Source organism: Loxodonta africana, chromosome 19, assembly GCF_030014295.1.
Source record: "Loxodonta africana isolate mLoxAfr1 chromosome 19, mLoxAfr1.hap2, whole genome shotgun sequence".
NCBI lineage: Eukaryota > Metazoa > Chordata > Mammalia > Proboscidea > Elephantidae > Loxodonta > Loxodonta africana.
This window is the reverse complement of record NC_087360.1, coordinates 19864095-19885215: the sequence shown is the minus strand read 5'-3', so window position 1 is coordinate 19885215 and position 21121 is coordinate 19864095. Positions and strand designations below refer to the sequence as shown.

Genomic DNA, 21121 nt, shown 5'->3' with positions numbered 1-21121 from the left:
GCTATCATCTGCTCTGCCACCTTTCACCCAGCAACAGCTTCCCTTGGGAACATAAGCACCTCCTTTGAAAACTATGGTAGGACTACTGTTTCCTTAGGTCAGTGAGTAATCACCGACATTCTTCATTTCTCTGGTGCCCAAGATCAAAGAGGGTGAGGAAGAAAACAAGCTCTTTACCAGCGAGGGCAAGGGTAGGCTTCTTCCCCACCCTTTGCTGATAGACCTCCAGTTGCCATCAAGTTGATTCCGGCTCATGGTCACCCTATGTGTTTTCAGAGTAGATTTGCACTCCATAGGGTTTTTCAATGGCTGTGACCTTTCGGGAGCAGACTGTGAGGCCTGTCTTCCGAGGTGCCTCTGGGTGGTTTTGAACCACCTGTCTTTTGGTTAGTATCCCAGTGCTTAACCATATGTGCCACTCAGGGACTCCTGCTGCTAGACAGTGCTTGCTTAGTTTGAAGAGGAAAGGAGAAGATGTGGGTAAAAGGATCAACATCTGTACCTTTGTTGATCTGTTAGTCATTTGAACGTTGACTTACATCCTGAGCAAAAAGGTGAAACCGCCTACCTTCCTTGGACAACATTTACAACGTTCTCCCTTTTAATCAACATGGCAAGTTTAGTAACCACTTCAAATATGTGTTCAGACTGTAAGATGGCATCTCCCTGAAGTGAAGAGGAAAGGACATCGTGGTTTCAGTATTAGCAGTGTAAAAGAAAAATACATTCAGGTATTGGGGTTTCATGGTAATCAACACTTGGCTAGAGTAGTGTTTCCCACTTTTAGCAGAGACTGGTGGCAATCAAGTCACTTACCTTTTGCCTGTAGTCCCCTGGTGAAATATGAATGACGAAGATCCCATCACTCAGATTGCTGGTAGAGACACCTTAAGACAGATCCCCAGTTAGGGGCCCAGAACCGGAAGACTTGGCATAAATACAGAAGAAGAAGAGACACACCTAGGGGCTCCCCAACCCCATGCTGTTTTCATCCTAGCTGGGCCCAGTAGAATGAAGGGCATAGTCCAGAAACCAGGCTGCTATTCTGTTGGAAAGGTCTGTGATTGAACAGGTCATTGCAGAAGGTGACAACCTGGATACTTGAGTGAAGGGAGTGCCATTGATCACATGCTAGTCTAAGAGGCCCGGGAGCCAGAGCATTAGGGCCGCCCTTCAGTTGGGTCTCCATTTGACGGTTTTTTCATTACGCTTTCATGACCGGTGTCTAGTAGCTAAGTCAGTTCAGTGAGTTGTCTAAGGCTGCCGCCCACTTCTTACCTTTGAGTGCCGAGTACTCTATTTTCTGCTTGATTTTAGCAAGTTCCACCACGTAAGCTGCTTTCTGAGTAAGAATCAGTTGCCGCTGCCGTGCCTTGAAGCCTTTCCTGTCATATTTAATGACCGGGACACCATACTGCAAGGAGTTCACCGTCACCACAAGGGGAAGGTTACTTCTTAGGGGTAAATACTGAGTTGCTTAATAGTTACTCAGACTCCAGTAAAGTTACTTGAACAACTCAGAAAGGCCCGTTCAGATTCTTCCTGCGCCCTGGCTCTCTGTGTAGGAGACTCTGATTCTCAGCTCTGCCTTACAGCACTGCCGTCTAAGAAGTCAGGGCTCAGGGCACCTGCCTCACAGCTCTGCTTCGAGAGGACAAGGGAGATGGAAACACACCTTAGGTGTTAAAACTCTGTAGAGACCACAAGCCCTCACGGCCAGAGGGATCCCAGTCTCCGTCACACAGGAGCACAAAGTAATGGCAAACACACCTCCTGCTACGCGCCAGGCAGCAGTGGCCTCACACCCGTCAACTCACTCATCCTCTCAGTAACCCCATATCCACACTCACAGATGAATGGACACACAGAGCTGACAGGATCTGCCAGACCTCACAGCTACCAAGTTAGGGTGGCGGCATCTGCACCCAGGCCGTTGCCATACTGCCTCTCACAAATAAGGGATGTTGAAGTTCACAGCTACGTTCACTTTAGTTTCATAGGAAACCAAACCAGGACAGCTTCTGGAGGACCATCCGAATACCAACAGGCATGTACTAGTTGCCTGTTGCCCATAATCTTAATACCCCAGCACCACAGCTGAGAACCCCAGCCCACCCAGTCGCAGCTCTGCCTTTGAAATAGTGCTTCCAGACACTATGTAGAAAACAGACCCCGGTTTCAGACTTAACAAGGGGATCTTGTTGAGGGCTGAGGACAGATATTTCCTTACCTGAATTTTCTCATTGCTGATTAGTTGAAGTACTTTGGGATTAATGTCTTCTTCGTCTAAGGCAGGAACCAAAACACAGTGAGTCATCAGTAAATACCTACCCTGTGGTAAAGTCACTCTGGTCTTCTGCTGGTTTTGCTATCTTGCTCTGTGACCAAGATCTCAACTGCCAGGAAATGCTACAGAGCTGAGCGTCTTCCCGTGGCCTCTCTCAGAATAGAGAAAGTGAGCACGCAGACAGGAAAATGGACTTACCTAGCCGGCTGTTGGCAAAGGGTTGATTTAAGCTTTCTGCATAGCCATCTTTCTTTCCCCTGAATATGTCGCTTGTAACCACCTTTTGCTGCATCTGATAATATACAATTGAAAGCACAAAAATGGTAACCGAGGGCTCTTTGGGACAGTGGGTTTTACACACACCATCTCGCTTACTTCCCTGGATAAATCTGTAGGAGCCTTGGTATACTCCTGCGTTGTAGAAGTCAGGACCTATTCCTGACTTAGGCAAAATGCCCTAAAAACTACACTGCTAGGGAACTGGGGTTGGCACTTCTGCTTGTTGCCTTACTTGCATTGGCTTCCTGAAAGTGGGATGTTCAGAACAGGGCTTTGAACCGGTTCAGTCATGGCTGATGAAGCAAAACCAGAAGAGACCCAATTTTTAAAAAAATTTGAGTGATCCAGAACCATAAGCAGAATGGGAAAAATTATGGGTCAAAGCCCTGGAATGGGAGACTTGGAAGAGGCACAGTGAGCCCTTTCAGAACCCTAACGCGTGAGACTGGATTTTTGCGAGGACCAAGGAGAACCACACGCTCAAAGCGGTGCGGTCAGCCACCATCTTTGTGCTGGACACTGCTGTTTCTGACTCTACACACAACCTGACAGGCAAGAGATTTGGCTGCTATGCAACATGTACGCTGCCCTTGTTTTCTAAGAGGGAGATTAAGTTTCCAGCAGAGTTTTGGCCTGTAATTTTTCCTGTGCTGGCTTTGGTTCTGGTTCACCCAAATTTAAAAAATTTGGATTTGTTCCGGTATTGCTTCCTTGGCAATGATTAAACCGGGAAGAACCGGTTTGAAGCCCTGGTTCAGAATTTCAGAGAGGTTTCTTATTTCTAGATCAAAGTTTAGTAAGCTACAGTCCCCAGGCCAAATCCAGCCCACTGCCTGTTTTTGTAAGTAATGTTCTGTTGGAACACAGCTCTACCCATCCGTTTACATACTGTCTAGGGCTGCTCTCACACCACAAAAGCTGGAGTAGTTGCAACAGACTGTATGGCCCCAAAACCCTAAAATACTTACTCTCTGGTCCTTTACAGAATATGTTCACTGGCCTGCAGCTAATCATAAACAAAAACAGACCTCCAGCAGAGAAAGAGTCTTGCACTACTTAACAGTGCAGGAACCATCTGGAGTGTGTTCGCATGGCAGCTGTAAGAGTGATTTTGGTTATAACAATAGTTGACATATATTGAAGGCTCTGTGCTAAGAAGTCCACATGCATTTAACCCTCAATATGCCTACCAGGTTCAGGTTCAGGACTAGTTTGACCCTCATCTTAAAGGTGACATAGTCGCGAGGACTGCTGATACTCAGAGTCTGGCTGTAGGACTGGCACTTACCCTCTACCATCCTGCCGCCCCGCGGACACACCAAGCCCCTACCTGGGCTATTCTTTCAGCTGGGAGCCCGCAGCAGTACTTCCGGACCAGGTTCCTTGTGCACATTTTCCTGAGCAGATTTGATGCCTGCATGGAGAAGACACACGTTTTCCACCTGCCTCACTTAACACCGTGTCTCAGGTCATGACCAACCCAAACAGGATTTTAAAGTACAGTGTCAATATTTTATAGTTAAAGGAAGCAAGCAGCTAGCCTTCTCATCTTGCTCTAAGTCTTTGCTGTTACCAGAGCAGTAGTTCACGAGCTTGAATGTGTTTATGAGTCGCCGGGGAAGCTGGCTAAAACTAGTGATTCCTAGAGTTTTTGACTTGGTGAGTCTGGAGTGGAGCCCAGGGATCTGCACTGATGGTAGCCCCCACATGTTTCAGACACACAGTCCTCGAACCATCTTTGAGAAACACTGTTTTAGACAACAGTCACTTAGCTCATCTGGAAAGCTATATCAAGGATGTTGTTAGCTGTCATCGAGTCAGACCCCCGACGCATGGTGACGCCATATACAGTGGAACTAAATGCTACCTGGTCCTGCACCATCTCCATGATGGCTTGCAGATCAGACTATTGTGATCCATAAGGTTTTCATTGGCCGATTTTGGAAGTAGCTCACCAGGCCTTTCTTCCTAAGTCTTCGTCTGAAAGGTCTGCTGAAGCCTGTTCAGCATCACGGCAACACACAAGCCTCTGCTGACAGACAGTTGTTGGTTACACACGAGGTGCGTTGTCCAGGAATCAAACCTGGGTCGCCCACACTGAAGGGGAGGATTCTACCACTGAACTACCACTGCCCCCACATTAGGGATAGAAACCATTAAAAAGTTGCTGTGTCTGAACAGGAAGCCCTGGTGGCATAGTGGTTAAGTGCTACAGCTGCTAACCAAAAGGCTGGCAGTTCAAATCCACCAGGCGCTCCTTGGAACCTCTCTGGGGCAGTTCTACTCTGTCCCATAGGGTCACTATGAGTTGGAATCGACTCGATGGCAACGGGTTTTTTAACGGGTGTCTGAACAGACATCCACTGGCTTTATAATTCTAATACAGATAGTACGAATTCTAAGGAGTTAAGTTTCTTGTGCAGCAGAGTGCTTTGCTAAGTCAGCCCTTTCAAGCCAAGGAGGCAGCACAAAGGGATACCAAAGTTAAGCTCCGCCAGTGCCCGCATCACTCGCAACATCAGTCCCAGTGCAGTCCTTACATTTTCTGGGATGCCAGGGGGCCTCAGCCAGCTCTTGTCCAAGACGTTCTTTGGAATATGATACCGAAGATTCAAGATGAAATTCTTCCGCACAAACACTATGAAGTCCTCATTATCAGGAGAGAGGGGTTTGTTGCGATTGATGAATCCCTTAATGAACCTAAACAGGAACGTGTTTTGTTAGCTTTCTGACCCATTTCTTCACCAGGAGTTGTATTCTTTCCCCGTGTGTTTGATTCAGAGGCCAAAATGGTAGAGATCATTGAGATGGCCACAAGCCAGAAGCCAGTATTGTAGCCCACAGGCCAAATCTGCCCCAAAGATATATTTCGCTCTCACCATTAAAAAAAAATAATAATTTCAATTGGTTACAAAAAAAGTAATTGTTAAAAAAAATTGGGAAATATCCTATGAAAGCCAGATTTCCAACTTGCCTTGAGAAAGAAAAAGATCTGGCAATACTGGCCTGGCATTTCTCCATGGCTGCAGTCACTGGAGCAGAGTAGTTACTGCCCCCTAGGAGATGGACTCAGCTTTCCAGTTTGCCACAGTCCCCATCATTCCCCATTGCCTTATCCTCGTTCGTAGGACTCAATTTACCTGCCTGGCATCAGAAGGCATTTGACTTGGTGACTTCTGTGCTAGGCTAAGAGAAACTACAAATGTAAAGAGTTGTGATCACCATCAAATTAGGAATCCCAGAGCAAGGAGATGGAACCGAATTCCTAAGGGTTGATGTTCTAGAGGGAAAATTTCTATCCTGCACAAATTCAAAAAGCACAGAAAGGCTCATCCACGTCCATAACCACCCTTTCTGCAGTGCGCTAACGATTACTGACCGTGCCTCCCCGCTGTACCCGTGAACTTACTTTCTTATCATCTGCACGGCCCACTTTCTCCTTTTGGCCTCCTTCTGAGCCAAGGCTCCACGCCAGTGGGCTTGCAGTTTGATGGCTGAAAGAGTGCATTGCTGGCATTAGAAGGTCAGCACAATCATATTTAAATACAGAACGCTTTTTCGGAGTTACTCGTTCACTCAGCAGACATCGGGCTCCCCACCACAGCACTCTGGTAGCCCCAGAGATGGAAAGTCGGCTCAGTGGCATGGGTTCTTACTTGGGGTGCTCCCACAGCCGGCTGAGCCGGGAAGACAAGCACAGAGGGAGCCCTGAAATTATGCCGGGGGTCAGAGTTTCCCAAGGCATTTTTCAAGGACAGGAATGGCACTCATGATGGCTTAGGGTCTCATCAGTGTTTTTTTTTTACCTTGATTTAGTCATCTACATTTAAAAATTGGGATACATAAATGCTTTGGGACACATAAAAGTTAGATTTCTGGCTTATCTTCCAATTTTTAAATGTTGGCACTTACTCAGATCTTTAAAATGCTTTCCTTTTCTTTCTCATAACAGCAGTGTTTGTTGTACAAAAACAAAACCAGGAAACAATGCAGATGTCTATCAACAAGAACTGTGGTATATTCATATAGTGCAGGGATCAGCAAACTACTTACTGCCCAAGGGCCGGCAGCCTGCTTACAGAAATAAAGTTTTATTGGAACACGGCCACGCTCATTCATTTAGTTTTGTCGAAGGCTACTTTCATTCTACAGCGGCTGAGTTGAGTAGTTGCGACAGAGACCATATGACTCACAAGCCTAAAATATTTACTGTCTGGCCTTTGAAGAAAAAAATCTGCTGACCTCTGATGTAGTGGAATACCATACTGTGGAACTATGAAAACGAATAAATTGACACACATCTAGTGGCTGAATTTCAAAAACAATTTAGAGTGCAAAATGTCACCAAAAATGGTCTAACTTTATTTTCATTAAGTTAAAAACCTCCCTAACTGTATACTGTTTAGTGATCCATCCATAGGTGGTAAAACTGTAAAGAAAAGCAAGAGAATGGTTAAGTGCAAAATTCAGGGGAGTGGTTACTTGCAAGAAGTGGGGGACACAGGGGAACATGATTGGGGAAGGACATGGGAGAGCCTTTAAGGGTTCTTGTAGTGTTTGTAAAAGTAAAAAAAAAAAAAAATTTTTTTTTATACATGCATACTGTGGATCAAAACATGTCCATGGAACAAATACAATCTCCAGTCAACAGGAAAAATGAGTCTGGGCCCCGGAACTGAACCCGGGGCAGCCCCACCCTGAACTGAGCTCGCGTGGACAGGCAGGAGTTGAGAGCGTGCAGAAGAGCAGAGATGCTGGGACCAAGCACAGGAGAGCGGAACTGCTGATTCAGGCCCATTGCAAAAGGGCAGCTTTCCATTTCAGTCTTACCTGCTTGTCTCTTTTTCAGGTATGCTCTTCTTTCCAAGCACCCTTTGTATGTGGCTTGGATTCTCGCAACTTCAAATAAAACAAAAGTTTTGGTGAAATGGCTTTCGTTTAGGCTTCTTTGTAGTGACGCCCTCCTCCCCCCAACTCCCCCACCCTCTGTCCTCCCCTCCCCTTGCCAGAAGGTCGATGTTGGCTTCAGCGGGATGTGGTGTGAGAGCAGCACAGGAAGGGCTCAGCATGGGAGAGTAGGCAAGTTAAAGCAAGCCTGGCCAGGAAGCTGTCCTGGAACTGCGGAGTTTACTTCCTCCCTTCCTCTCTTATTCCCCCAGGGTAAGGAACAAGCACAGTGGTAAGAGCACCACCCCAGAAGGCAGGTATTACAGGTACCTTTTACAAATGGCCAAGAAACCCTGGTGGCTGCTAACCAAAAAGTCAGCAGTTCGAATCCATCAGGTGCTCCTTAGAAACCCTGTGGGGCAGTTATACTCTGTCCTGTAGGGTTGTTAGGAGTCAGGATGGCAGTGGGTTTCGTTTTTTGGTTTTTGTTAAGAAGTTCAAACAGGGCAAGACACTTCCTCAGCTGGAGGCAGCGCAGTTACTAAAGGCATCTGAACCCAGGTCTGAGTGACCACAAGACACACTTGCCCCTCAGCATCTCTGTCCACTGTCAACCCCCTCCACATAATGACTGATGTCCTTGGAGGAGCTGGTTAGAAATGCTGGCTGAGGCCCACCCGAGGCGGGCACTCAGAGTCTTTAACCAGACCCCCATGATTGGTGCACTGCTGTAGGAGTCAAACAGTGAGACAGCTGTGCTGCTTACTAGCTGTGTGGCCTTCAGCAAGTTACTGAATATCTCGGTGCCTCAGTTTTCCTGAACTAAAAATGGAGATGATAATACCTACTCTGTAGGTCTGGGCTGAGGATAAAGTGAGCTCCTGACTGTAAAGGACTTAGAAAGTGCCTGGTACATAGTTGTTGTTTGCCCTCAAGTCGATTCCATTCTGACTCATAGCAACCCTATAGGACAGAGTGGGACTGCCCCCATAGGGTTTCCTGGGCCATAGTCATTACAGGAGCAAGTGTCCACGTCTTACCTATCGCAGAGCTGCTGATGAGTTCAAATTGCTGACCTTTCAGTTAGCAGCCAAGCACTTAACCATTGCACCACCAGGGCTCCCTGGCACATAATAAATACTCCAATTATCTGAGCACAGTCCATCTTAACAGACGAGTTTAGAAGGCAAACTCCCCGCTTCCCAAGTAGTTTTGATCATGTTTGTATTTTCCTTTCATCTAACTTTTCATTTACCATTCACAACAGACACCCTGGCTGCAGGGGTCAACCAGGATCAGATGCTTAAAAAGTTTTTAAAACTTTTAGGGGGATGGACTCCAGTGGTTTTAGCTCCTCATGTGGCAAAACAAGGTCTGATCCCAAATAGAACCGAGGTGGTACCACCATGTTTAAGGTTCCATTCACCTCCATGGCCACCCTCTAAACATGCTAAGACATAGATGCATGTGTATCTTACTGTAATCCCATAACTCGTTCCTGGTTTCCAAAGCAAATGCTTCTCCTACGTATATACCCAAAAGATTTGAAAGCAGGGACTCAGGCAGATACTTACACACTGGTATTCACTGTGCATTGTAAAACAAATTGCTTCCAACACTGTATCAGACCCCATGTTGAAAACCTATCCCCAAACCAAACATGGTGACTTCACTTTCTATTGAAATCAAGGCAGAAAAATCATACCTAATTGATGTTTGCTAAATTCAAAGGCATCTTCAGTAGCAAACAGAGTCCTGGGGAAACGAATAAATATTTTGGTTCTAGGAGTGGGGGGAAAAAAAAAAGAATTATCTTAATTATAAGTTAGTTACCATCCTAACCTGAAGTTGCTTCAAGTTTTGCCCCAGGGCTTTAAAAAGTGAAAACAAAACATCTGGGTTTAAAAGAAGATTCCATCAAGCAACCAAGATAAACTAAAAGTACTGATCACATGTTGCTTGCCCCACCCACATGCCCTCACCTGTGAGTGAAATTTCCCAGGGCAGCCACTGGGAGGCAGTGGTGTGTCCTGGCACATGACCCTACTTCCCCAGGCCAAGGTTAACAGATGAAGGATGGATTCCACCTCTGACCTCAGTGACCTGCCTGCCTCAGGATGTACTGAGCCCGATTCCTGTCGGGGATTTGGATCAGAAAAGTAACATTATTGGATCAGGCCAAGAACAAGAGCCTAAGGATGGAGTAAAGGCCAGGTGTCTACAGTCGGCTGTGTACAAGCAGAAGTTAGGAGGTAGGTGTAGCCGGCAGGAAAGATTTGAAGATTTCAATTATTGAGATTTAAAGGCTGATGTCCCTGGAGCTGGGAATCTTGGCAGCCTGGAGATGGATCCTCTTGTTTGGACTGTGTTTCTTGCAACCAAATGAGCCCTGACCAGAATAACTAAAATCATGCTGATTGACCCCACTGAGTTCTGCTACAAATCTCCCAGTGTGTATGGGTGTTCTTTCTGTTCACAACCACAACTGTATAGTAATAATACCCAGGGTCAGAGAATACCATTCTCTGGGATGCTAAAGATACTTTCTTCACCTCCGGGAGTTATGTTGAAAGAATCAAGGCACACAGAACTGAGGTGGTCCAGCAAAGAGGCTCCTCCCAGCTGCCGAGTCAGGCTTAGAACACAGGGCTCTTTTATCACTTAATCTCCCACAGTAGAAACATGACTACCATTGACTGGATTCCAACTCACAGTGACCCTATAGGACAGAGTAGAACAGAGTAGAACTGCCCCGTAGAGTTCCCAAGGAGCACCTGGTGGATTTGAACTCCCAGCCTTTTGATTAGCAGATGTAGCTCTTAACCACTAAACCACCAGGGCTCCCTCTCCCAGGCAGCACTAAAGCCCTTCTAACCATTTATTAAAAACAAAAACAAAAACCATTTATGGCAGCACTTAAATTGAGTAGATAGAAGTATCAGCTTGCAAACTTACAAAAAGCCCTAAAAAACGAGCTCCTTAGGCTCCAAGTGGATATGGATCAATGCATGAAACATTCTGATGGCCAAAGAGACTGTCTGGCGACTTCCTGGCTACTTACTTTCCTAATTTGTACTCTTCGGGTGTGTAGCCAATGTACTTGATCAGCCGTTCTACGCCCTCTGCTGGAGGCCCGTGCCAGTGCGGCCAGGTGTCCGGGCACAGGGACTTGTATCTGGAGGGAGAGGAGAGGGACATGGAAACAGCTGTAGTACCCACCCACCAGGCTAGTGTAGCAGTCTCATTGCACGTACTCCTAGACTCCTGGAATTCAACTATATACACGTGGCAAGAAAAGAGGGAAACAGTTTCAATAGGGTGGGAGATTTGGTCTGTCTGCCTAAAATGACCACGTCATCAGATGCTCAACCTAAGAGAGAGCCATCTAGTCCAGCATAGAAAAATGAAAATGTGTGATGCTTTATAGTGATGGGACTTCTCAAGAGTAATTTTGACCCCAGCGCGGACTTACGAACCTAGTTTGAGCACTAAATGCTTGCTCCCTTTGAGTATGCAGTTGCTATAAAGGTAACTGGAGCCCTAGTGGCACAGGGGTTAAGAGCTCAGCTGCTAACCAAAAGGGCGGCAGTTCAAATCTACCAGCTGCACTTTGGAAATCCTACTAGGGTCGCTATGAGTTGGAATCAACTCAAGGCCAACTTTTTTTTTTTTTTTTTTTAAGATAACGAGTCTCTGAGTGTGCAACGGTTAAGTGCTTTAGGTGGTCAGTGCAGAGGTGTAGTGAAGGGGGATTAGAGGGGGCATTTTCCCCCAGGCGCAAGTCCAAGGGGGTGCCAGATGAGGACAGCCAGCGAATTCACACCCCTCTCAATGAGGCCAGCCGGTGAATCACTCCCCCAACCCCTGGCCGATGAGGCCGGTGGGGGCGAGGAGGGGCAGGGGGAGGTGCAGGAGAGCGCAAACTTAAGAGACGGCCCCAGGTGCTTGTTACCCTCACTACACCTCTGGGGCAGTGGCTTTTACTTCCTGCCATCTTCACCAGAAGTCGGATTCAGAAAAGTGGACAGGATAAAGGTGAATGAGTGACAGGTAGTTGATAAGTAAAAATGGGGTGCGCAAAAGCAAAGAGCTTCCTGAATAAACTGAATGCTTCGAAGGTCAGCAGAACAAGGGCGGGGGTTGGGGACTATGGCTTCAGGGGACATCTAAGTCAATTGGCAGAATAAATTATATTAAGAAAACATTCTGCATCCCACTTTGAGGTGTGGCGTCTGGGGTCTTAAATGCTAACAAGAGGACATCTAAGATGCATCAATTGGTCTCAACCCACCTCGATCAAAGGAGAATGAAGAACACCAAGGTCACAAGATAATTACGAGCCCAAGAGACAGAAAGGGCCACATGAACTAGAGACTTACATCATTCTGAGACCAGAAGAACTAGATGGTGCCTGGCCACAACCGATGACTGCCCTGACAGGGAGCACAACAGAGAGCCCCTGAGGGAACAGGAGAATAGTGGGATGCAGACCCCAAATTCTCATAAAAAGACCAGACTTAATGGTCTGAGACTAGAAGAATCCTGGCGGTTATGGTCCCTAAACATTCTGTTGGCCCAGGACAGGAACCATTCCAGAAGACAACTCATCAGACATGGATTGGACTGGACAATGGGTTGGAGAGAGATGCTGATGAGGAGTGAGCTACTTGTATCAGGTGGACACTTGAGACCGTGTCGGCATCTCCTGTCTAGAGGGGAGATGGGAGGGTGGGGGGGTTGGAAACTGGCAAAACGGTCACGAAAGGAGAGACTGGAAGGAGGGTGCGGGCTGACTCATTAGGGGGAGAGTAAATGGGAGTATGTAGTAAGGTGTATATAAGTTTATATGTGAGAGACTGACTTGATTTGTAAACTTTCACTTAAAGCACAATAAAAATTATTTTTAAAAAAATGGTGTGCAAAAGAGGTAGCCCTCCCCTGCAAGAAATAAAAAATAAAAAGTATGGTCCAAAATGGTGACATTTTGTTGACAAAAAGGAATGGAACAAAGAGGGGAGTGGTGTGAAAACCAGCCTCTGACACCCTAGGGCGCCTGAGAGTCCAACATTTCATTCATACCTGCCATCCACCCAGGCCTCCATGGTGATACCTGTGATTGTGTTTCATGGATATAGGAGTTGGGTATGAAAATGCCTACCCAGATATACCTACAGTGTAGAGCTGAGCAGTACAGGTCCCACGCTGGGGTCCTGGGTCCCCTAGCAGACCTTCAAAGGTAATATTTAGGGTGCTGGTGCTTGTAACTCTTTACTGTTTCTGAAACCCAAAGACAGTGGTACCTTTTCTCAAGATAAGACTACACGGGTCAATAAAATCACAAGTGTGTTTGCCTGAAATGGTATCAACTCAGAAGGTTAATAGTGGTTATGTTAAGCAAAGGTGATTAGTGTCATTAAAATAAAAGTAGGAAAATGGATTATTAGTTAATACACATAAGTAGATACTCATTATCGAGGCTTGAGGCTCATGGGGGAAAAACAAGAAGTGTAATCCTTGGTAGAGAAAAATTTAAGATCACTAAACTTAGGGGCGAAAAATAAGAGTGCAAGAAAATACTGTTTTAGGCAGCAGGGTCCTGCATAAGCTTCAGAATACAAGGAGTTGGACTAAGAAGGTAAGTTCATGTACACGATTTTATAATGTACTCGAAACTAGCCTAGTATTAGGTCGAACAGTATGACATCACTGATATTCAGACATTCTGACCTGCAGAAATGGCAATTTTATTATGCTGATCTTTAGAGTATGAGACTGTGTTGCTATTTGGGTAGCACAGATTCACAGGTAGCTCACTGTCAGTGAAGCGCTGGTAGGCAAACAGTTTGGGATCTGGTAGAGGTCAGGTTGTACCACGGTGGCTTGCACATTGCTATGAAGCTGGAAGCTATGCCACCAGTATTACAAATACCAGCAGGGTCCCTCATGGTTGACAGGTTTCAGGGAGCTTCTAGACTAAGACTAGGAAGAAAGACCTGGTGATCTAATTCTGAAAATTAGCCAGTGAAAGTCCTATGGATCACAACAAAACACTGTCCCATATAGTGCTGGAAGATATGTCCCCTAGGTTGGAAGCCACTCAGAATACACAGTGGCCACAACAGTGGGCTCGAGCATACCAGCAATCATGAAAATGGCACAGAACTGGGCAACATTTCATTTTGTTGTACATGGGTCACCATGAGTTGGAGCGACAGGTTAGCAACTAACAACAAGAGGTGATGGTGGGGTACATCAGTAAGTCTTTATTAACTTGGAAGCAGGCAGTTTCATCTCCAATTTACAGGTAATGAAATAGGTCACAGCTCTAAGGGAAAGAATGAGGATTCCAACCAAAGTTTGTTAGGTCCCAAAGCCCTTGCCTCCACCACTACACCTCCTGCTCTTGGCAGCCCATGAGGCCAAGGGGATCACTCCCAAGCCAGCAGCCCCAACACAAATGGAAAGCGTCTTCCCTTAGCTCATTACTGGCCACAGCAGAGCACTGCCAATGTCTGCCCTCTGGTGGCAGGTCTGTGCAACTGCTCTTGCACTTTTTGATTACAAGAGGTTTAATGAAATGAAGAAAAGATGGTACACTGAGTTGGGCTTCGTTATTGTTTTCCACTATCACAGCTACAGCAGTTAAGAACTGAACCGAATTTCTTGGGGGATGGTAATTTATGCACCGCCATATCCAAGAGCCTCCCCCATAGTAGGCGTTCAACTCTGTTAATTTCAAAATCAACGTTTGTTACCTTTGCAAGAAACCCTCGTACTGCCGCCGGTAAGCAAAGCCGGCCCGCCTCACCCGCAGGTGCTCCATCAGCCCCAGGTACTTGATCTGATGCCTGATGACGAGGTCATCAAACTTGCCTTGGGAAATACAGAAGGAGAACAACAATAAAGGACCCCGTGGCTCTGTTTCAACCAAGACAGACCAGAGGCTGCAAGCTGACAGTCCAAGAGCTGGGTCTAGCCACAGACGTGCTTTTTTTTTTTTTTTTTTTTAAGGCCCTAATTGTGTTTCTGGAGCCCTGGTAGTGCAGCGGGTAAGCTCTTGGCTGCTAACTGAAAGGCTAGTGGTTCGAACCCACCAGCCACTCTGTGGAAGACAGATGTGGCAGTCTGCTTCCATAAAGATTACAGCCTCAGAAACCCTATAGGGCAGTTAGTTCTACTCTGTCCTGTTGGAGTCCTGGTGGCGTAGTGGTTAAGAACTGGGCTACTAGCCAAAATGTCAGCAGTTCAAATCTACCAGCTTGTCCCTTGGAAACCCTATGGGGCAGTTTTACTCTGTCCTGTAGGGTTGCTATGAGTCGGAACTGACTCAACAGCAAGAAGGTTTTTTTTTTTTTTTTTTTAATACTCTGTCTTGTAGGGTCACTAAGAGTCAGAACAACTCAATGGGAACAGATTGGCTGTTTCAAATTTTGATTCTAAAACGGGGGAATTTTACAGGAAAATCTGAATTTCTGGTTTCCCTAAAAAAAAAAAAAATTACGAAGTCTGGCCACACTGGACTCACAGTCCCACATGGTAATGACTGGCTGGAAGTGAGTAGTGCTGCTGTCCCTTTAGGCAGAATGTGCCATCTTTAGTTTGCCCCCGTCCTGTCTACTCTCTATTGCCTTACACCCAGTCGGCTTCACTCATTCGCTCCGCCTGCCTTACCTCTGCAAGCCCATGACCGTGCAACTTGGTTATAGATCATGGCAAGCACTTAGAAAATACCCAAGCCACAGACCATTTTGGAAGCCTGTTGACTGGCTAAAGAGAAGCAACATTTCCCCCGCCTGTGACACCTGCCTGTTCCAGTTGCGTTGCTCCTGAAACTGCCTGATCTCTGAGCAGTGCTCACTCAGGACCACTAAAGGACCCCCACACCCAATCCATTTACCTTATATCATTTAGAAAATGGAAACGATTCATGCACAGAGAACAGTGAGTGAGCCTATGGTGGTTTTTAAGATTCAAGCCCACTGCCACTCGGTGTCTCTCCCAGCCTTATTTCCCTGAGCTCAGGGTTCAGAACAATTCACAACTCACTGGGTTCTTTCCCATCATTGGGCTTGATGCAGCGGATGTACCAGGGCTCCTTAGAGATGAGGATTTCTAGAAGGCTGCTTAGACTGTTCTTAAACTGAGTCCCCACCTGTGGAGACAGAGAACGAGCTGAGTAGATGTGGCTGCTCGCAGTGCAGGCAGAGGGGACCACGCTTCAGCCCGGTGGACCCAAACTCTCTTCAGATTGCCCTACCTGCTGTTGGTTTGCCCATTAAAGGGCTGCTTTGGGTGTCCTGATCTGAAAAGCTCAAGCTTGGTTTATTCAAGTGGAAGCTGAGCAAGTCTCTGTCCAAGATGCTTTATTCATCCATTCATTCATCCATTCAACGCCACAGCCACTGAGCCCCCGGTCACCCACCACCACATTCCTTGACTCCTTGTCACCATGTTTCCTTTATGATGTTTGCATGCACTATCATAACGTCCTTATTTACATGATGGTGTTTTTCTACACACCCTTGCCACTAGACTGTAAGCCCCATGAGGGCAGGGACTTCTGCTGTCTTGTTATTGCTAAATCCCCTGTACCCAGCACATTGAATAAGTGCTCAATGAACATCTTCAAATAATCAAACTGGTTACTAAACTTGGAAAGGGAGTATCTAGTAGTGGAATCCCTGGGTGGTGGAGACAGTTAATGCACTCAGCTGCTAACCGAAAGGTTAGAGGTTCAAGTCCACCCAGAGGCACCTCAAGAGAAAAGCCTGGTGATCTACTTCCAAAAAATCAGCCATTGAAAACCCAACAGAGCACAGTTCTACTCTGACACACGTGGAGTCACTGAAAGTCGGACTGGAGTTGATGGCAACTGTTTCTACTGGTTTGGGTAAGAGAGTGATACTTCCAGAAAAGAGGGAGGGAGGCTTAGAAAATGTAGGTAACTGGAGGTGATCACACTGGGTGATTTTTGTTACCTTTTCAGTTTGTATTAGCATTTTCCTGCTTACCGTTGGCGGTCTCCTCCGGTTTTTTAACTCGGCTGCGAGGAAACATTCCCTTAGAATGCTGTTTTTGGACTGACACAGCACCTGTCCATGGAGAGAGATGAGCACCACATCAGCTGCTTCTGAAATCGCAAAGGGGCTATTAGGAAAGCTCGCTGAAGTGTGTGTGAGGCCCCAGAGCCATTTGTTTTCTGAAGACATTCCCAGTGTAAGAATGAGGGAAAACCAACCACACGTGGAAGAAAATGTTCAGATATTACATTCAATGCTCTGTCTACTAGATGAGAGCCTCTGATTATTTTCCCAATAGGATGAAACAAGAATTGTTCCCACTTGAGGGCAGCTGTTAAAGAATGAGCCAGCTCTTTAAGAATGAGCTCTGAGATACTATGTTCAATGAAAACAGCGAGATGGGGAGCCACATGCACGGTGTGCTATGATTGTGCAAAGAGAAAAGTGAAGGGAAGGGGGGAGTACACACATCATTAAGCATTTAATCCTGCCCCCTCCGAAAAAAATATGTGCCTGTAAATATGCCCCTGTTTGGAAATAGGAGCCCTGGTGGTACAGTGGTTAAGTGCTCGGCTGCTAACTGAAAGGTCGGCAATTTGAACCCACCAGAGGCTCTGCAGGAGAAAAGGCCTGGTGATCTGCTCTCATAAACATTACAGCCTAAGAAACCCTATGGGGCAGCCCTACTCTGTCCTGTAGGGTCACTATGAGTTAGAATCCGCTCTATGGCAACAGGTTTGGTTTGAAAATAGGGGTTTTCTTTAGTTATATTAATGAGGTCATACCAGAGTAGGGTGGGTCCTAAACCTAATCACCTCTGAGTTATAAAAAGAGCAGATTAGACACAGACACACACAGGGTAAGGCAGAGAGGCCAGGGAAAGCCAGGCAATGCCAAGGATCGCTGGCGGACACCAGATACTGGGAGGCTCACAGAAGGAATTGACAGGGCTGACACTCTGTTTTGGACTTTTAGCCCCAGAACTGTGAGACAATAAATTTCTGTTCTTTAAAGCCACCTACTTGTAGTATTTTCTGTTATAGTAGCACTATCTAAGCAGCAGTACCTAAGACAAGCAAACTGACAGACAGACAGACACAAACACACACATCTATATAATCACTGGAAGGACACACAATATACTGGTGAAAATGGCTACCTTGGAAAGAGAAGCTTGTTGACCTTGGATCACGGGTGGAAAGGAGACTACCTTTTGTACCGTTCGAATTTTTTCTGTGTGTGTGTGCGTACATTTTCAAAACTCATCAATATTACAAAAATTCCTTAGTATTTAAAAAATTTAATTCTACATTTAAAAAGTATTTTCTTATTTAACCCATCCTAACTCTAAATTTAATAGTGGTATGAATTAGAAGAGAATAGATAGAGAACGAACAAGAGTAAAAAAAAAAAAAAAAAACCCATTGCTGCCAAGTCAATTCCAACTCATAGCGACCTTATAGGACAGAGCAGAACCGCCACACAGAATTTCCAGGGAGCACCTGGTGGATTAGAACTGCCAACCTTTTGGTTAGCAGCCATAGCACTTAAACACTATGCCACCAGGGTTTCCAAGAAAGAGTAGAGGACAGAATAAGTTAGAAATGACCCTTCTCAAAGTAAAAGAACACAGGGGGTGCCAGCTCTGTTGGTGACGTTAGGGGTTTGGAGATTTTTCCCGTGGGACGCACAAGGACTCAGTCCTGTTCACAGCTGGAACTCCAGAGCTGGCATGGTGCCTGCACAGAGGAGGCGCAGCTCCCACCCTTGAACAGTCTGTGGAGGGAAGGGCTCTTGCAAGTGATCTGAAAGGTCTTTCTGGCCATGATATACCGGGGTTTCTAATATACTGCACAGAAGAGAAGAATCCAGAAGGCAACGCCTACCCCAAGGTCAGTGTCATGGGTGGTATTCATGACAGAAACCACATACAGTTAGGTTTCTGACTTACTTCCTTCAAGTGCCTATAAAGTAGGTCATTGTTTTTCTCCAAGAATCCTGTAAAACATGAAATAAAAAAATTTTGAACCGATTTTTCCCTAAAAGTGCAAATGTGTTGCAATGGAATGCAATGGGAAACCCTAACAATAATTTCTTAGGATTAGACCAGAGTTTCTCCACCTCGGTACTACTGACTACTGATATCCCAGGCCAGATAATAAATAAAATTTTAAAGTTAGAAAGACTTTCCAAATGACATGCTTGAACTCGAGGCCGTGGAACATTTGAGCCGGACTTGCCGCGTTTCCTCAGTAGACCGGCTGCTTTCTTGGGGACGCTAGTCACCTGCATGACACACACACAGGGCATCTGCGTGGCACTCACCCTTGGTGCAGTATGTGACCTCTCCCGCATAGTGGAGGAGGCGGAACTCCATCCAGCCAATCCTCTGGCGGCCCTTTGGACCCGCCAGCTTACGGCTGCAGCAAGACAGAAACAGGCGTGAACCGAACCTTTGTACTTAGCTGCAATGAAATGCACCAACATATAAAGCAAAGAGTAAGAGAGTTGTTGCTCTTAAACACGACAGTCAACTGAAGGCCAGCACTGAAAGCTAACCACCTAGGAAGGCTCCCAGGAAGCCTTTCTACCTATTTCATCTGATTTTAGAACAAAACAAAAAAAACCTTTCCTGTTGAGTTGATTCCAACTCATAGTGACCCTACAGGACAGAGTAGAACTGCCCCATACTGTTCCCAAGGAGCAGCTGGTGGATTTGAACTGCTGACCTTTTGGTTTGGAGCCATAGCTCTTAACCATTGGGCCATGAGGGCTCCAATTATAGAGTAAGGGTCTCCTAAAATTAGAGCCTTTTTCTCACGGCACTGAGGAATGAAAATACACAGCTGACCTCCATCAGATTGAGTCTCGCACAACTAGATGGTGCCTGGCTATCACCACTGACTGCTCTGACAGGGATCACAAGAGAGGGTCCCAGACAGAGCTGGAGAAAAATGTAGAACAAAATTCTAACTCACAAAAAAAGACTAGATTTACTGGCCTGCCAGAGACTGGAGAAACCCCAAGAGTATGGTGCCTGGACAACCTTTTAGCTCAGTAATGAAGTCACTCCTGAGGCTCACCCTTCAGCCACAGATTAGACAGGGCCATAAAACAAAACCCGAGACTAAAGGGGCACACTGGCCCAGGGGCAAGAACGAGAAGACAGGAGGAGACAGGAAAACTGGTAATAGGGAACCCAAGATAAGGAGAGGGTGTTGACATACTGTGGGGTTGGTAACCAATGTCACAAAACAGTATGTGTATTAATTGTTTAATGAGAAACTAGTTTGTTCTGTAAGCCTTCATCTAAAGTAAAGAAACATAAAATGGGCTATATTAATTTTTTTTGCTCAATGAAAGGTACTATATACAAATTAAAGAAAAAGAAAATACAAAATATATGAACAATTTATGCAGCCTTTTTTTCCTAGATGGCAACTAAGAAATAATTTCACTCTTACACATTTTTAGGATGTTGAGAAACTAAAAGAGTCATTAAATATATTTTTCAGGTTTTGGCGATTTATGATTTTTAAATAACATATAACATTGAAGTGACATATATGTTGACAGAATACATACCCTAAACGTACGGCTCAGTGAATTTTTGCAAACTGAGCACAGCCATGTAACCAGCACCCAGATCAAGAAACAGAGAATTACCAGTCCCTGAGGACACCCCCTGCCCCTGAGCTCTCTCGTCACTACCCTGATTTCTAATAAATAGCATAGGCTAGTTTTGCCTGGTTTTATACTTTCTAGAAGGAGCCCTGGTGGAGCAATGGTTAAAACACTCAGCTGCCAACTGAAAGGTCGCTGGTTCAAACCCACCAGCTGCTCTGTGGGAGAAAAGACCTGGAGATTGGCTCCCATAAAGATTATAGCCTAGGAAACCCCATGGGACAGTTCTACTCTGTCCTATAGGGTCACTATGAGTCAGAATCGACTCGTTAGCACACAACAACAACACACTTTATAGGGAGTCCCTGGGTAGTGGAAATGGTTAAGTGCTTAACTACTAGCCAAAAGGTGGGTCACCTCCAAAGACAGGCCTAGCAATCTGCTTCCAGAAGGACACAGCCTTAAAACCCTGTGAAGCAGTGCTGCTCTGCACACATGGGATTGCCATGGGTTGCAATCAACTCGACAGCAACTTAACCGTAATATACTTAATAGAAATGGAGTCATAAAATATGTAATCTTTTGCGTCTGGCCTTTTTGCTCACATGTTTACGTGATTTACCTACATATTTGTATGTAGGTGGGTGGGTAGGTAGGTAGATAAGGACATCAGTATTCTATAGCAGTTTTGATAATAGCCGCTACCATTTATTGAGTCCTTTTTACCATGGCCAAAAAATATGGTAGGCACTTTTCATAGTCATTTACAATACTTTATGGTAGGTACTGGGGCAGTGGTCATTCAGTGGTAGAATTCTCACCTTCCATGAAGGAGACCTAGGTTCGGTTCCTGGGCAATACACCTCACGTGCAGCCACCACCCATCTGTCACTGGGGGCTTGCGTGCTGCTATGATGCTGAATAGGTTTCAGTGGAGCTTCCAGAATAAGACAGACTAGGAAAAAAGGCCTGGCGATCTACTTCTGAAAATCAGCCAATGAAAACCCAATGGATTAGGCAGCTT

At 45.8% G+C, this 21121-nt stretch overlaps 1 protein-coding gene across 1 annotated transcript in view; it reads right to left on the bottom strand.

Moving 5' to 3' along the window:
* MYO1H (myosin IH) overlaps window positions 1-21121 on the bottom strand; it is a 51179-nt gene that overhangs the window by 2568 nt on the left and 27490 nt on the right. The window contains exons 14-29 of the mRNA XM_023559422.2: window positions 18799-18893; window positions 18425-18471; window positions 16465-16545; window positions 15500-15605; window positions 14209-14326; window positions 10515-10628; window positions 9159-9235; window positions 7397-7465; window positions 5976-6060; window positions 5107-5266; window positions 3897-3980; window positions 2486-2579; window positions 2231-2286; window positions 1279-1414; window positions 817-887; window positions 569-666 (exon numbers count right to left, since the gene is read on the bottom strand). Coding sequence (XP_023415190.2) covers window positions 569-666; window positions 817-887; window positions 1279-1414; window positions 2231-2286; window positions 2486-2579; window positions 3897-3980; window positions 5107-5266; window positions 5976-6060; window positions 7397-7465; window positions 9159-9235; window positions 10515-10628; window positions 14209-14326; window positions 15500-15605; window positions 16465-16545; window positions 18425-18471; window positions 18799-18893 — 1491 coding nt within the window. The remainder of the gene's footprint in view (window positions 1-568; window positions 667-816; window positions 888-1278; window positions 1415-2230; window positions 2287-2485; window positions 2580-3896; window positions 3981-5106; window positions 5267-5975; window positions 6061-7396; window positions 7466-9158; window positions 9236-10514; window positions 10629-14208; window positions 14327-15499; window positions 15606-16464; window positions 16546-18424; window positions 18472-18798; window positions 18894-21121) is intronic.